Source organism: Sminthopsis crassicaudata, chromosome 3 (genome assembly GCF_048593235.1).
Source record: "Sminthopsis crassicaudata isolate SCR6 chromosome 3, ASM4859323v1, whole genome shotgun sequence".
Taxonomy (NCBI): domain Eukaryota; kingdom Metazoa; phylum Chordata; class Mammalia; order Dasyuromorphia; family Dasyuridae; genus Sminthopsis; species Sminthopsis crassicaudata.
Window position 1 is genome coordinate 85151606 of NC_133619.1, and position 13322 is coordinate 85164927.

The window sequence follows — 13322 nt, forward strand, 5'->3', positions numbered from 1 at the left end:
TGGTCTCAGACACTTAACACTTCCTAGCTGTGTGACGCGGGGCAAGTCACTTAATCCCAGCCTCAAAAAAAGGAAAAAAAAAGAAAAGATGAGTTTTATCTGTATGAAGTATTTGAAAAAAACTTCAAGGCTATATATATTTATTACTTATAATACCCTAAATGAGACTAATTTCATGAAATTATTTGTTTTTATATTTTTGTGTATAAAAAGAACATTGTGAATTCATCCCAGATCAGGAGAAGTTAAGGATTTACATTTGTTCATTTAAATGAGAGAATTTTGGTTAAGGAGGAGTTATTCCAGAAAAGGGATTTTTACAATTAAAAATCTCCCTTTTTCTTGTCTTCTTGCCAGAAACTCCAATGGGAAACAAGGAATATCAATAATCTTTGAGTTGTACATTTAAATCCTTGTCCAACATAATAGTTTATAGTAAGAGCAGGGAGCTGTAGTTGTAGGTACACTAACACTTATTAATCAGGACCCTTTGAAGGGCAGTCAGATGCAGCCCCCTACAAGTGTAGGAAACTCTACTTTGTATTAAAAGTGACTTTTGTAAAATGTAGAGAGTGTGCAGGACAATTAAAGCTTGTAGCTATGAACTTATATTTGTGCTGCCAAAGGAACCAATTCTAAAGAAGGTAATATGTCACCTAACAGGAATAAACAATTACTTGTAAATAGCTTTGATTCTCAATGCAGCTATTAGTGCTTACAGATTTAATATCTCTAAAGGTACTATCTTGTGGTAACATACATATTAAGTAGAACTTTGTAGTTTTGAGTCTGCAGAATTGTGTGGATTTCTTTTTGTTTCTTTAAAAAAAAACTTATCTTTGCTTCATTTCACAAACATCTTGAGAAAGTTGACTTAGTTGGGTTATGATCTGAAGTCAGATACTCAGGGTTCAAATCCCAGGTTTATGCCTTGTCTGTACGACATTGGCTGAGGTTAGCTTGGACTAAATCTGTAAAATGGGACACTTGGATTTGTTGTCTTTTGAGATCCCTTTTAGCTGAGATCTATGACCCTATGATAATTTAAAGGGAGATAATAATTTTTGTTTGTTAACTGATAGTTGCCATACTTAAGATAACAGGTATTGAGCAATTAAATGCAATTTCTCTTCAAATACAAGATTGGGTTGATTTAAATAGCAGGCCATTCCCCCCTCTCCCCCCCCCCCCCCCCCCAGTGTGGAAATAAGAGTAGTGACATGTGACTACTCTTATGATAGATAGAGATGAAGAGGATCTTGGAGTTCATTGCATCCAATTTTACAGCTGAGGAAACTTAAGGCACAGAGAGTTAAATGAGTTGTTTAATTATGACTAGTTCCTGAGGTCTTTCAGACCAGCTTTTTTCCCCCCTGTTCACATATCTTAATGCCTCAAAAGTAAGACTTAAATGTAGATGAGGTCATTAGGTTTTTTTTTTTTTTTAAACAGAGTAAGTTTACATCTGTGATAGTAAATGTTCATATGACAATTGGAACAATGAAATCAAATAGACTGGGTGTTTAAAATATCAAGATATTTAGCAGCAAGTAGATAAAACTAAGGAATTTGCTTAAATTTTTCAGTTTTCATCTGAATATGTTGATATCATGTAGATGTGTACTTGATTAGTGGCAAAATCAAGCTGGGTAAGGAGGACCTTGTATGCAGAGATGTTCCTGAAAAGTGTATAAAGCTAAAATTTGCATACTGAATTATTTCCCCATTGATTTCCATTATGATTTCAGAGGTGAGTTCCGACAAAAGTCCACTAAAGGACTAGGCTTTTAATGGACTCATGGCAGGTGGAAGAGACCCTGAGTTCCTGAAGGCTATGCAAGCAGAGTGCAAGCCCTGTCAGGTCGGGAAAAGCTTCTAGTACGACGGGACTGTCCTCTGAGGACCCACCTGGCTAAGCTTGGAGAGATTCATCACCAAAACGTGGGGCAGCAGGTGAGAAGTCTTTGGCCACAGCAACTCATGAAATCATCTACTTAGGTGTGGAGGAGTTGTGATCTGAATCAGTGGAGGGACTCACTCACCCCATTGATGAAACCACAGATCTGCTGAAATATTTCCACAAATAAGAAAGTTTTTAGAAAGAAGTTGTTCAAAAATTTACATTTAAAAAACCCAGGTGTTATTTTTAAGGAGGACTTTTGTCTTTAGCCATGCATAGCCTCTATTCTTTCAGTTTTTCTTATAACAACATATGTAAGATTAGACAATCTATATGATCTGTGGCTGTTTGGTTAAAAGCAAACATTTACTAAACTATAATGAATCTTACTTTCCATTTTATTGAGAATTCTTTTTATCATTGTGGGACTTGAAGGTTGAAATAGCTAGTTGGCCCATTCATTGATGTCATTATTCACCAGACTTCATTGAATTGAAATAAAATAAATGCCTCTTAGAATTGCTAGCCATGTAATTCAGACTTTTCTGATTCATTCCTACTAAAACAGTGATAATTTAAGAAGCCAATAGGTGACTTTTATTTTAGCAGATCTCAAGGTTTTTTCCTGAATAAGAGAAATGTTTGGTGGTATTAATGTCTTTGAAGTTTAACTCAATAGTTCTGTTGTTTTAGTAAGAGCAAAATCTTTTTTTTTGGCTTGCAGGGCCCAGGAAAAACAGTTTGCAACCCATGTAAAACAAAAGCAGTAGATTTTTTAAATAAAAATTTTTTAAAAAAATAAAAGTGAAATCTGCTTAAATTGAATTTGAAGGGCAGCCAAGGAGTTTCAAAAGGGCAATATATGATATATGGCTCAACTCCATAGTGTAGTATTCAATCAAAATTAGCATTTATTTGCCAGCAACTAGTGATTCAGAGTCAGAAGTGACAAGAGTCCCTTTTTTCTAGTAGCTTGAATTCTATTGAGGGAGAAGATGTGTACACACATAGCTACAAAATTTAATAAGAGAAGAAGGGAGTAACAGAAAGTACATTTATTACATATTTAACATGTACTAGGCATTCTGCTAAGGGCTTGACTCATTTGATCTTCACAACTATTCTTGATATAGGTGGTGGTGGTATTCCCATTTTATAGATGACAAAACTGAGACAAAAAAGTTCAGTGATTTACTAAGGGTCATACAACTAGTAAATGCCTTAAGGCTGGATTTGAACTTGGGTCTTTCTGATTCCAGGTTCAGCACTCTTGTAAAAAAATCATGGTTCTTGCTGTTTTGCTTTGGTTATAATAAAATGTTTGAATTTAGTGTGAGTCATCTCTGGGTTTATATTCTTGTTGTTTTGAGCACCAACTGACAGAAGTATCTCCCTAATATTTTGTTTAGTAACTAGCAGCATGGAAGATTTGCCTTCTCCCTTTTCTCTGAACAAGAGACCCATGGCATAATGGCTCCCATTTGCTGTTCTTTAGGGAAGAATGATTCTTGATTGATAAAAAGGCCCCTGGAAAATATCATGAATAATATAAACATATAAATTCATGTACTTAGCTTTAAAAATATAAGCATGTTAAGTTTCTAAATGAATGTAGTAAAGTGTGGTTGATATAATTATTTGTTCCTCTCCTCTTGTCCTTCATTATTGTTAATTTATCTTGCTGTGTATTAATAGGCACTATGTCATAAAAGTACTTTCTTGTCAATGATGCAGATGCATGTAGTAGCTTCCTGAGTCGACCTATGTAACTAATTGTCTTGTCATTGTGGGTCTTTTGCCAGGACTCATTCATTCTCTCTCCCTCCCTTTCCCCCTCTTTCCCCCTTTTGCTTCCCAGAAAATTTTAGAAATACGTGCTGTAGATGGCAGCAGAGTTGTGCAAATTCCAGTAGAGAGCCATATGTCCTATACTCAAGGACATTTGATGCCCTCGGAAGGCATGTTAATATTCTCCTCCCCTCCAGTCTCCCCAAAAAGCAACATACCTTTTTGTTTATATTCAAGTGGGATTTTTAATTTAGTGATAGCAAGACTCAGACTCCCTGATTTTGCTCAGATTGCTTAGACTTCAGTGTCTATTGAAGTCTCTATCAAGTAAAGAAGCCATCTCTGATTAAGTAGATATGCCACTGATACTGTAAATATTCACGAATATTTGAATGGCTATAAAACAAATATTTTGGGGGGAGGAATATCTATTTTTAAATTTTAGGATGATATGTTACTAGGAATATAATATATATTAATGTTTTAGTTTGCAAAGCCTTGGTGTACAGGAGCGGTTCTGTAGTATCTCAGAGTATTAATTTTGGACTTCCATTCTTTCCCTATGTAGAACATGATAACTTAATTCCTTTTATATTAAAGGAATAGTTTAGTCATGGTTGTAGTAGCCTTGTACTGGCAGTCATTTTCATATTGAGATCAGTAGTGTATAGGAATCCACCCAAATTCAATCTATTATTGATTTACATGACACTTAGAAAGTGTTCCAAAAATCATTGTATAACCTTAATTTAAGCTCATTCAGATGAAACATCAAGCCTTTTAAGTTGCTTTGCACGTTGTTTGTTTTCTTTTGTGTGCAACATTAACTAGGTGATGAGAGCATATGCTTTTGAGTTTATAGGCAGTGTCATGTAGTGGAGTGAGTGCTGGAGAGGCTCAAGTTCAGATCCCACCTTCTTTACTTAACTAGCTACATGATCATGGTAAGTCACTGAACTTTGAGCTTAACTTCCTCATTGGTACAGTATGTTACTGCTTGTAGTCATTGACCTCAAAGACTTGATATGATCTTGTGAGATCAGGCATGTTAAATGCTTAGCAGATATTATGATACTTAAAAATATCAACTATCATCATTCTATGTAATTCATATAGTAGAGGTGATCCATTGTAAATATATTTTAGATGGATGCTTCAGATGGGATAGTGAACTGGGTACAGAATTATATAGGAGGAGAAAAATAGGCTAAATTGCTTTTGGGAAATTTAATAATCCTAAGCTTCTTTCTGCAACAAAAGTTCATTTCTTTTAGCACCAGTACTCTTTCACTGTACATTATTATGAAACATAGAATACTTTTAGTGTCCAGAGAATCAAAAGTTGCAGATCATCTAAAGGAAAACAGAGATATAGTTGGTATGAGTTGACTGAAGTATAAAAAAGGTAGTCGGGAAGGATAATCATAAAAGCCTGAAGAAGATAGGCCAATCAGTCAGTAGCATTTAAGACCATACTGTATGTCAGGCACTTGTGCTGGGTGCTAGGGATACAAAGAAAGACAAAAGACAGTCCTAGACGTCAACAATCTTGGTATTTCATTGGTATTTTGGACTGAGGACCCATATGACCCAGAAATCTGATATTGAAGTAATTATTCTTAATAATAGTATAGTTTTCCAAAAAAATAGTGAGGCTTGCATCCTTATTCCACCACAGTTTCCTAGCTTGATCCTTTCTTGTGTTTCTTTAATTTGGTGACAGTGACAAGACTTTAAATATCAACTTGAAGTGGTCTGAAATGGATTGTTTCTTTGCTCTGTCCTTGGTCCTTTTCCTGTGCAATACAAGATTTCAATGATGTGAAATGGTGATTGAAATATAATAGGAATATAATGGAATGTAAAGACTAGCCTTTGTGCAGTTTTTTTTTTTTTTTTAAATCTTAAAAGGGGCAGATGTGATTAGAAGGCTAATGTCAAAAAGACCTATTTTTTTTTTTTTTTTTTTTAAATTTCAAACTCGGTGTAAATCAGAAGTTTGATTAATGAAACAAAAAGGCAACCCAATCTTTTTTTTTTTTAAATAGTTTTTATTTACCAGATATATGCATGGGTAATTTTACAACATTGACAATTGCCAAACCTTTTGTTCTAATTCCCCCCCCCCCAAGATAGCAGGTTGACCAATACATGTTCAATATGTTAAAATATAAATTAAATACAGTATATGTATACATGACCAAACCGTTGTTTTGCTGTTCAAAAAGAATTGGACTTTGAACAGTGTACAATTAGCCTGTGAAGGAAATCAAAAATGCAGGCGGACAAAAATTATAAGGATTGGAAATTCTATGTAGTGGTTCATAGTCATCTCCCAGAGTTCTTTTGCTGGATGTAACTGGTTCAGTTCATTACTGCTCTATTGGAGCTGATTTGGTTCATCTCATTGTTGAAAATGGCCACATCCATCAGAATTGATCATCATATAGTATTGTTGTTGAAGTATACAGTGATCTCCTGGTCCTACTCATTTCACTCAGCATCAGTTCATGTAAGTCTCTCCAGGCCTTTCTGAAATCATCCTGCTGGTCATTTCTTACAGAACAATAATATTCCATGATATTCATATACTATAATTTATTCAGCCATTCTCCAATTGATGGGCATCCACATAGTTTTCAGTTTCTGGCCACTACAAAGAGGGCTGCCACAAACATTCTTGCCCATACAGGTTCCTTTTTCCTCTTTAAGATCTATTTGGGATATTAGCCCAGCAGCAACATATACAGTTGGATAACTTTTTGAGCATAGTTCCAAATTAAGGCAATCCTAAGCTGCATTAATATATAGGAGCATAAGTATAGGATCCTTCCTTGTCACCACTCTCTAGAAGATTGTATTTAGTTTTGGATGTTACCATTTGTCAAAAGATAATGTAAAGTTGGATTTTAAGCCAGATGGTAAAGGTGCTTGAAACTGTCATGTGAAAACTTATTTTACCCCAAACCTTCAAAGACTTAGGAAAAAACATGATCACTGAAGATTGTCATGTGGAAGGTAAATTTGTTTTTGTTTCACTTGTCTCTGGGAAACAGTTTCAGGATAATTGGGTGGAAGTTACCAGGAAGCAGATTTGGCTTCAATTTATGGAAAATTTTTCTAATGATTAGAACTTCCCTACATGAAATACTCAGCCTCACGTAATTGAATTCTGTATAATTGGAGATTTTCAAGTGAAAGATAACTACTTGTTGGATATTTAGTAATGTATCGAAAGGTATGCATATTTTAGGTATGGGCTTGACTTGTCACTTGTCACCTCAGTTCCCTTTTATATAAAGTGGGGATAATACTTCTGTCCAATCCACTGGGTTATAAAACATAAATTTTATTTTTTATATGCATATACATGTATATTTATATAGTGTTTTGTAACAGCAAAGTGATGCAAGAATATGAGCTGGTCTTAATCAGTTGGATTACTAGAATTAAGAGTTTAGTCTGTGGTTATGAATTAAAGTAAATGAAAAATATTTGAAATGAGAGCTGAACTTAAAATGATGTCCCATTGACTCTGAGACCAAGCTTGTGATTATTTAAACTCTGGAATACAGCCTCGGAAATGAAGACTTCAGATATCTGAAAGCTTTATTGCAGAGCTCTTAAGTCCTGTGATCTGTTCCATAGTCAATCCTCTTGGATTTCCTTTATTGTCAAAGATATGTTTTTGTCAGCATGCTGCTTCTCCCACCAATGCAGATCATAACTCCTTTAAGACAGTGATTTTCAAGACTTGTGACTGAAAAATCTGTTTTGTTTTTTATATCTTGATGACACTTTTGAACTTTAGACTGGTCGTGAGGCAGTCATATGATCTTATTCAAGTCCTACAAGTTGTTGGTTTTTTTTTTTTTTTTAATCCCATTTAAAAAGATATTAGCTTCCTCATCCTTTTCCTCTTGCATGTTATCCCACCATGCTTTGAACTCTTCCTTGTACAAAAATCAGAAAATCAGAAACTATTTAGGTAGAACTAATTTCTAGAAGGATTCATTTGACATCATGTGCAGGGTTGGAGAAAAAAATAACATACCTGAAGTAGACCCAGGGATAGAGGGGAAGTTTAGCTGGGCATGGAGAGAAAAAATGAAAGCCCCAAAAGGCAGTGCTATAGAATACACCAGTTAATTTTCTATAGTGATGATTGACTACATATTTAATCCAGTATAGTGGATTAAAGTGGATTCCATTGAAACGTATCCACTTGGTTAATACCTGTATTTCAATCCTCCTGAGGTCTATGATTTCTCAAAAGATGCTACTTTTCATCAGTGCAAAATTTTAAGTTGTCTATACATTCCATTTATCACCCAGGGAGGCCAGAGTGTGTTACTAAGAAAATTTACTTTTTTTTTTTTTTTTAAAATGTTTTTCCACTAAAATCCTTCAGCTCATCCTGTTGAGAATGACACTCAAAATTCTGGCAGGTCCTCTCAAAGTAGAAAGTTTATTGGGTGATGGCCTGGTAGCTGTTCTCTCAGCTGTGGACCAAGTTTTTACAAAGTTCAGAAGCTTATGCCCCGAAAGTTGCTACTGGTTGAGGTTATCTTTTGATTGTAACTTGTTTCCTTTTCTCTTTGCCTCTTTTTTGAAGAAGCCTCCTTTCTTGGAGGAAGTGGGGAAAGGAGATAGCCCTCAGTGTTGTTGTTTTTTTTTCCCCCCCAAAGGGGAAGGACCAAGACAGGAATCCATATAGTGGTTGATGCCTTATTTAGACATTATCTACAATCTTAAGTAGGCTCAAGATGGGAGAAGACAAGATTGATTTAGAGAATCATGAATGTGACCTAATTTTGCTTTTCAGTCAGTTAATGCTTGAAGTTTCCATAACAGTTGAGATGACTATTAAGAGACCTTATATCAGGTAATCTGTTTTATTTTACTGTGGTATTTTTATGCTATAATCCTTTTCTAATACTTTTGAATTGTTATTCTGACTTCTGTATTTCTGTCTGTTTTCACAGCTTATGATTAAAGTGGATTCCATTGAAACATATCCACTTGGTTATTAGCTGCATTTCAATGCTCTTGGGGTTTATAATTTCTCAAAACATGCTACTTTTCATCAGTGCAAAATTTTAAGTTGTCTATACATTCCATTTATCACCCAGTGGGCCAGCTTTGGTTTGATACGTCTTTCTAAAATCAGGCATCCTCTTACATGACAGAAATATGTCATCAGCTTATTCTCAGATTTTCTAGATCTTTTTTTAAATTCAAGTTTTTTAAGATTTGATATCCTCCTTTCCCATGGAATATTCTTGAAAATTCAGAACAGCATATATTGTATAGTTAAGACTTGTGTGAAGAACTAGAGAGAACAGTTTATAAATTAACTCGAATTAATTAAAATTGTTTTGTAAACATCCTTTTTCATATCAGTCATTTGTGCCATCATTTTAAAGCACTGAATTTCGTCATCATGTTAATTTTTACAAATTTTACTTTTTTTTTTTTTTTTTAATTCATAAGATTTATAAAAGTCTCAGGAAGGAAAAACTACTTTGGAGAGGAGACTTCTAGGAAGTCTCAGCAAACAAAAAGTAAGCCAAGAAATGAACAAATTCATTTTATTTCAAACAGTGTTTCCTCAAGGCCCAGACTGTCTAAATAATTGGGTTGGTCTTTGAGGATTCAGAGACACAAAATCCCCGCCTTCAAGGAGCTTACATATAACTGGATACAGCTGGCATTATTCAAAAAAAGCTCCTCTCCATCCCATGTCTGCTTTTCTGACTGCATTTCTGCACAATAACTTTTTAAGCCTACAAAGCATGTTTGCCAACCTTCATCAAAATATCAGGTGTCTTAACTTTATAGCTTATTTGAAACATTGTCTATTATTCTAGTTCTTGGTTTTCAAAGTATACCTTCTAAATGCAGAGAGATTTACATCTGCAAGGAACTTGCCACAATTTAGTCTAATCTCAGTGTCATAGATTGCTAAAGTTTGTCTAACCCTGAGTAAGAAGCTCCTTTCTTGAATAACTTACAGATGATTATCTGACCTTTATTTTTGGCTCAGAACTGAGTTTTAATGAAATGGCCTCAAGGTCATAGAACATAGTAAGAGACAGAGTCTGGGATAATTAAATCCAGGTGTTTATAACAGTAATGTGGCATTAGTTGGCCTTAGAGGCTACTAAATTATAGCTTTGATAATGAGTCCATTGAGAAATCATAAAACCATTACGCTCACCTACACATTTGTAGTCTAAGCAATTTTGTAATAATGAAAATTTGTTGATTGTGTTTTGTAAAGTACACTGTTGCACACAATTTCATTTGATTTTTAAAAGAACACTCATTTCATCCTCAAGAAAACAGGTCCAGAGAGATTGACAGAGAAATCTCACAGCTGAGATTCACACCTGAGTCTTCTGATTCAGAGCCCTTTTGTTCTTGTTCTTGTATATAGTATAGTTCCTGTATGTAGTTGGCCTCAGATTGTGTTTTTGTTTTTAATATCTCTAACAAAGGCATAGAGTGAGCACACTCTGGTGGCTGCCTTGTTGTTTCTCATAGAGAGCACACCTCCAAAGCAGCTAGTTCCACTATCATTTCCACTGGTGCCAGTTTGCTCCATTGGAACATTATATAGGTCATTTCATGTATATATGGTATCTTGTAGGGGAAAATTGTTATATGAAAGATAATACTTTGTTAAGCACCACATTGTAATATTGGAAACTAAGTTATTGTTGAAATTAAGATGAAATACTTTGATAAAATTAAATTTTAAGGTGTTTTTTATTTTAAACATTTTGAGAAAGGATGAGAAAAAAAATTGTCAAATTTAAAACTCAAAGGCTGCTTTAAGATTTAGACTAAACAGAGGCTAGCAAAATATCTATTTTGTTTTGGTTTTTTTAAATGGTGTTTTATTTTTCCAAATACATGCAAAAGTAGTTTTCAGTGTTCACCTTTACAAAACCTTGTGTTCCAAATTTTTCTCCCTCTTTTTTTTCCTTCCCTCCTCCCCAAGACAGGAAGAAATCTGATATAGAATAAACATACAGAAATTTCCATCTTTGTCATGCTGAGAAAAAAAAAATCAGATTAAAAGCAAAAAAAAAAAATCCCCCAAATAACAAAAAAAGTACTTGATCTATATTCAGTCTTAATAGTTCTTTCCCTGGATGTGGATTGCACTTTTCATCACCAGTCCATTGGAATTGCTTTGAGTCACCTCATTGTTGAAAAGAACCAAAGTCCATCACAGTGGATCATCACATAATCTTGTTGCTGTGTACAATATTCTCTTGGTTCTGCTTATTTCACTTGACATCAGTTCACTTAATACTTTCCAGAGGGCTTTTCTGAAATCAGCCCGCTCAACATTTCTTATAGAACAATAATATTCCATTACATTCATATATCATAACTTATTTAGCTGTTCCCAACTGAGGGGTGTCTACTCAGTTTCCAGTCCTTAACATTTTAGTAGGTCAATAATAATAATCTGCTTTATAGCCGTTTAGATTATTATAGGTTCAGAACATAGTTTTATTTGAACAAATGAAAAAGTAAATAGCTTTGATAGGGAAGTATTTATGGTGGGATTTTATTTATTAGACAATTAAGAAAATAAATGAAACTGCTTAATTGTTGAGACCCTGGATCTCTTAGAATCAGCTGGAGTCAGGATAAGCAAAAGTCTTTATTTTAGGTCTTTTGCGGTTGCTGTCAGGGGATTAGATCTAGCAATCCCCATACCTCCTTCCTCTCGCCACTGCCAGGAGAATGCCTCAATTTCCTCTTCCTATTCCACCCACTCATGTCACTTCCCCTTCTTTGTCCAAACCAACCGGTCTGGCCAGCACAGAATAGTTGGGGAGGGTCATCCTTCAAACATGTTAATAGAGATTTGTCCAATTGGCAATTAGTCTCATGTGCTCCATTATCCAAGTGCATTTGCTCAGTTCTAGCCCTTTATACTTAATGAGTATCAAAATCAATAGCTAGTTTTAGTGATATTGAGAGAAGTGGTCAGTAGTTTAAAAATGTAGAAGATAGATGTATTTTTTTTCCACACTGACTTGTTTTGAGGACTCCAAACAAATCTGCAAATTTTGTTATCTGTTTTAATCCAGCTGCTATTACAACTTAGCATCAAAAATTCTGAGGAATACTAAATTATTTTTAAAAATTACAAAGAAATCGAGGCCCTTTTAAGCAAAAATGAAGTAATGTTAAAAATTACTAGTGTTTATAAGATGAAATTTGCATATTTTTCATTGTATAACAGCTAATTTAGTTAATACTATAAAATGGTTTATTTAACTAATAAGTATATCCATGAAAATAGTAGCTTAAATTTACCTCATGCTTTAAGGCTTTTAAAGCATTTGATCATATCTGGATCTCCCAGCAGATTCCTGAGAAAAATGCTCCATTCTCAGATGAAGAAATTGAAGTTCTCAGGCACTAAATAACTTGCTTGAGCTGACATAGTAAACATGGGTTTCATTCCTATATCCTGTGTTTTCTACTTTACCACCATGATGTATGGAAAGGGTAATGCTTTGATTTTTGAATACTAAATGGAACTGGTATAGTATCTTTCATTTTTCATCAGAAATACATGTCTAAAACATGTAAATAGTTTCAGATAACTTTAAACAGAATACTTTAATCATTAGACACAAATTGATAAACATTGAAATATTTTATAAAATTTTTAAAAGAACTATAAGGAAATAAGTTCTATTGTAAAAATTTAAAAATTGAAGTTTTCTTTTAGTGCAATTGTCTTTAATGTCTTTAATTTCTTTTTTTTTTTGTTGAAGTGCTTGAAAAAGAGGTATTTATGCTAAATGGATTCTTGGAACATTGTATTTGCTTAAAGCACAGATGAGTTTTATACTGCTTAAAATCTTTGTGTGGTTCATGTTAAATCTTGACTGTATGGAATATCATTGACAGATGGTGGCTGTGGTCTTTAACAAGATGTATCAAAATACTCACCAGTAAAAGTTACTTTCTACTAAAGACAATAAGGAAAACAGAAATGATTTTTTTTTTTTTTGGTTGTTTGGGCCTATGATTTTATTTTCCCCATGTGGGAACTTTATTGTGTATGCTACTCCAACCAGTGCAGATTATTAAATCTTCTATAACTTTGTCGAGGGCACTGAAGAGTTAGTTTTGCCCATGATCACACAACTAATAGTATATCAGAGACAAGACATGAAGGAAGAAAAGGAAGTTAGCATTTTAAAAAATGTTTTTATTGATGTTTTCTATTTCTTATGCCATGGTATCCCGTATATCCTTCCTTTTCTCCTCCCAGAGAGCAATCCTATATGACGAGTATAATTGTCATAATTTATGACTCCTGTAGACTTCCTACCTCCATGAAAAATTGGGTTAGAGGTATCTTCTTATATATCTTTATTTGAGTCTCATTTGATCTTTATAATTTTATGTTTTATTTTTGATTTTTTTTTTAATTTGGTGTGTAGCTCTTTCTATTTACCTTGTAGTTATTAGTAATGTATAGTATTTCTTGGCTTTGCACTTCACTTTGCATCAATTCATATAGTTCTTGTTAAAGACTTAAATTTTGAAATTGTTTTTGACAGTTTTTACATGCTTCTATGTATCTATCACA

The 13322-nt window shown here is 34.0% G+C and overlaps 1 protein-coding gene across 11 annotated transcripts in view; it reads left to right on the plus strand.

The window, feature by feature from the left end:
• TSC22D1 (TSC22 domain family member 1) overlaps positions 1 to 13322 on the plus strand; it is a 150179-nt gene that overhangs the window by 14377 nt on the left and 122480 nt on the right. For 3 of the 11 annotated variants that reach the window (XR_012487755.1, XR_012487756.1, XR_012487754.1), the window contains exon 3: positions 1749 to 1953. The exons of 7 other annotated variants lie outside the window; for them this stretch is intronic. Coding sequence is in view for 1 of the 4 variants with exons in the window: in XM_074299150.1 (XP_074155251.1) it covers positions 1749 to 1791 (43 nt within the window). In the remaining 3 variants the exon portion in view is untranslated. Of the gene's footprint in view, positions 1 to 1748; positions 8081 to 13322 lie in introns of those variants that run through there. One more of the 11 variants, XM_074299150.1, reaches the window with a different exon arrangement.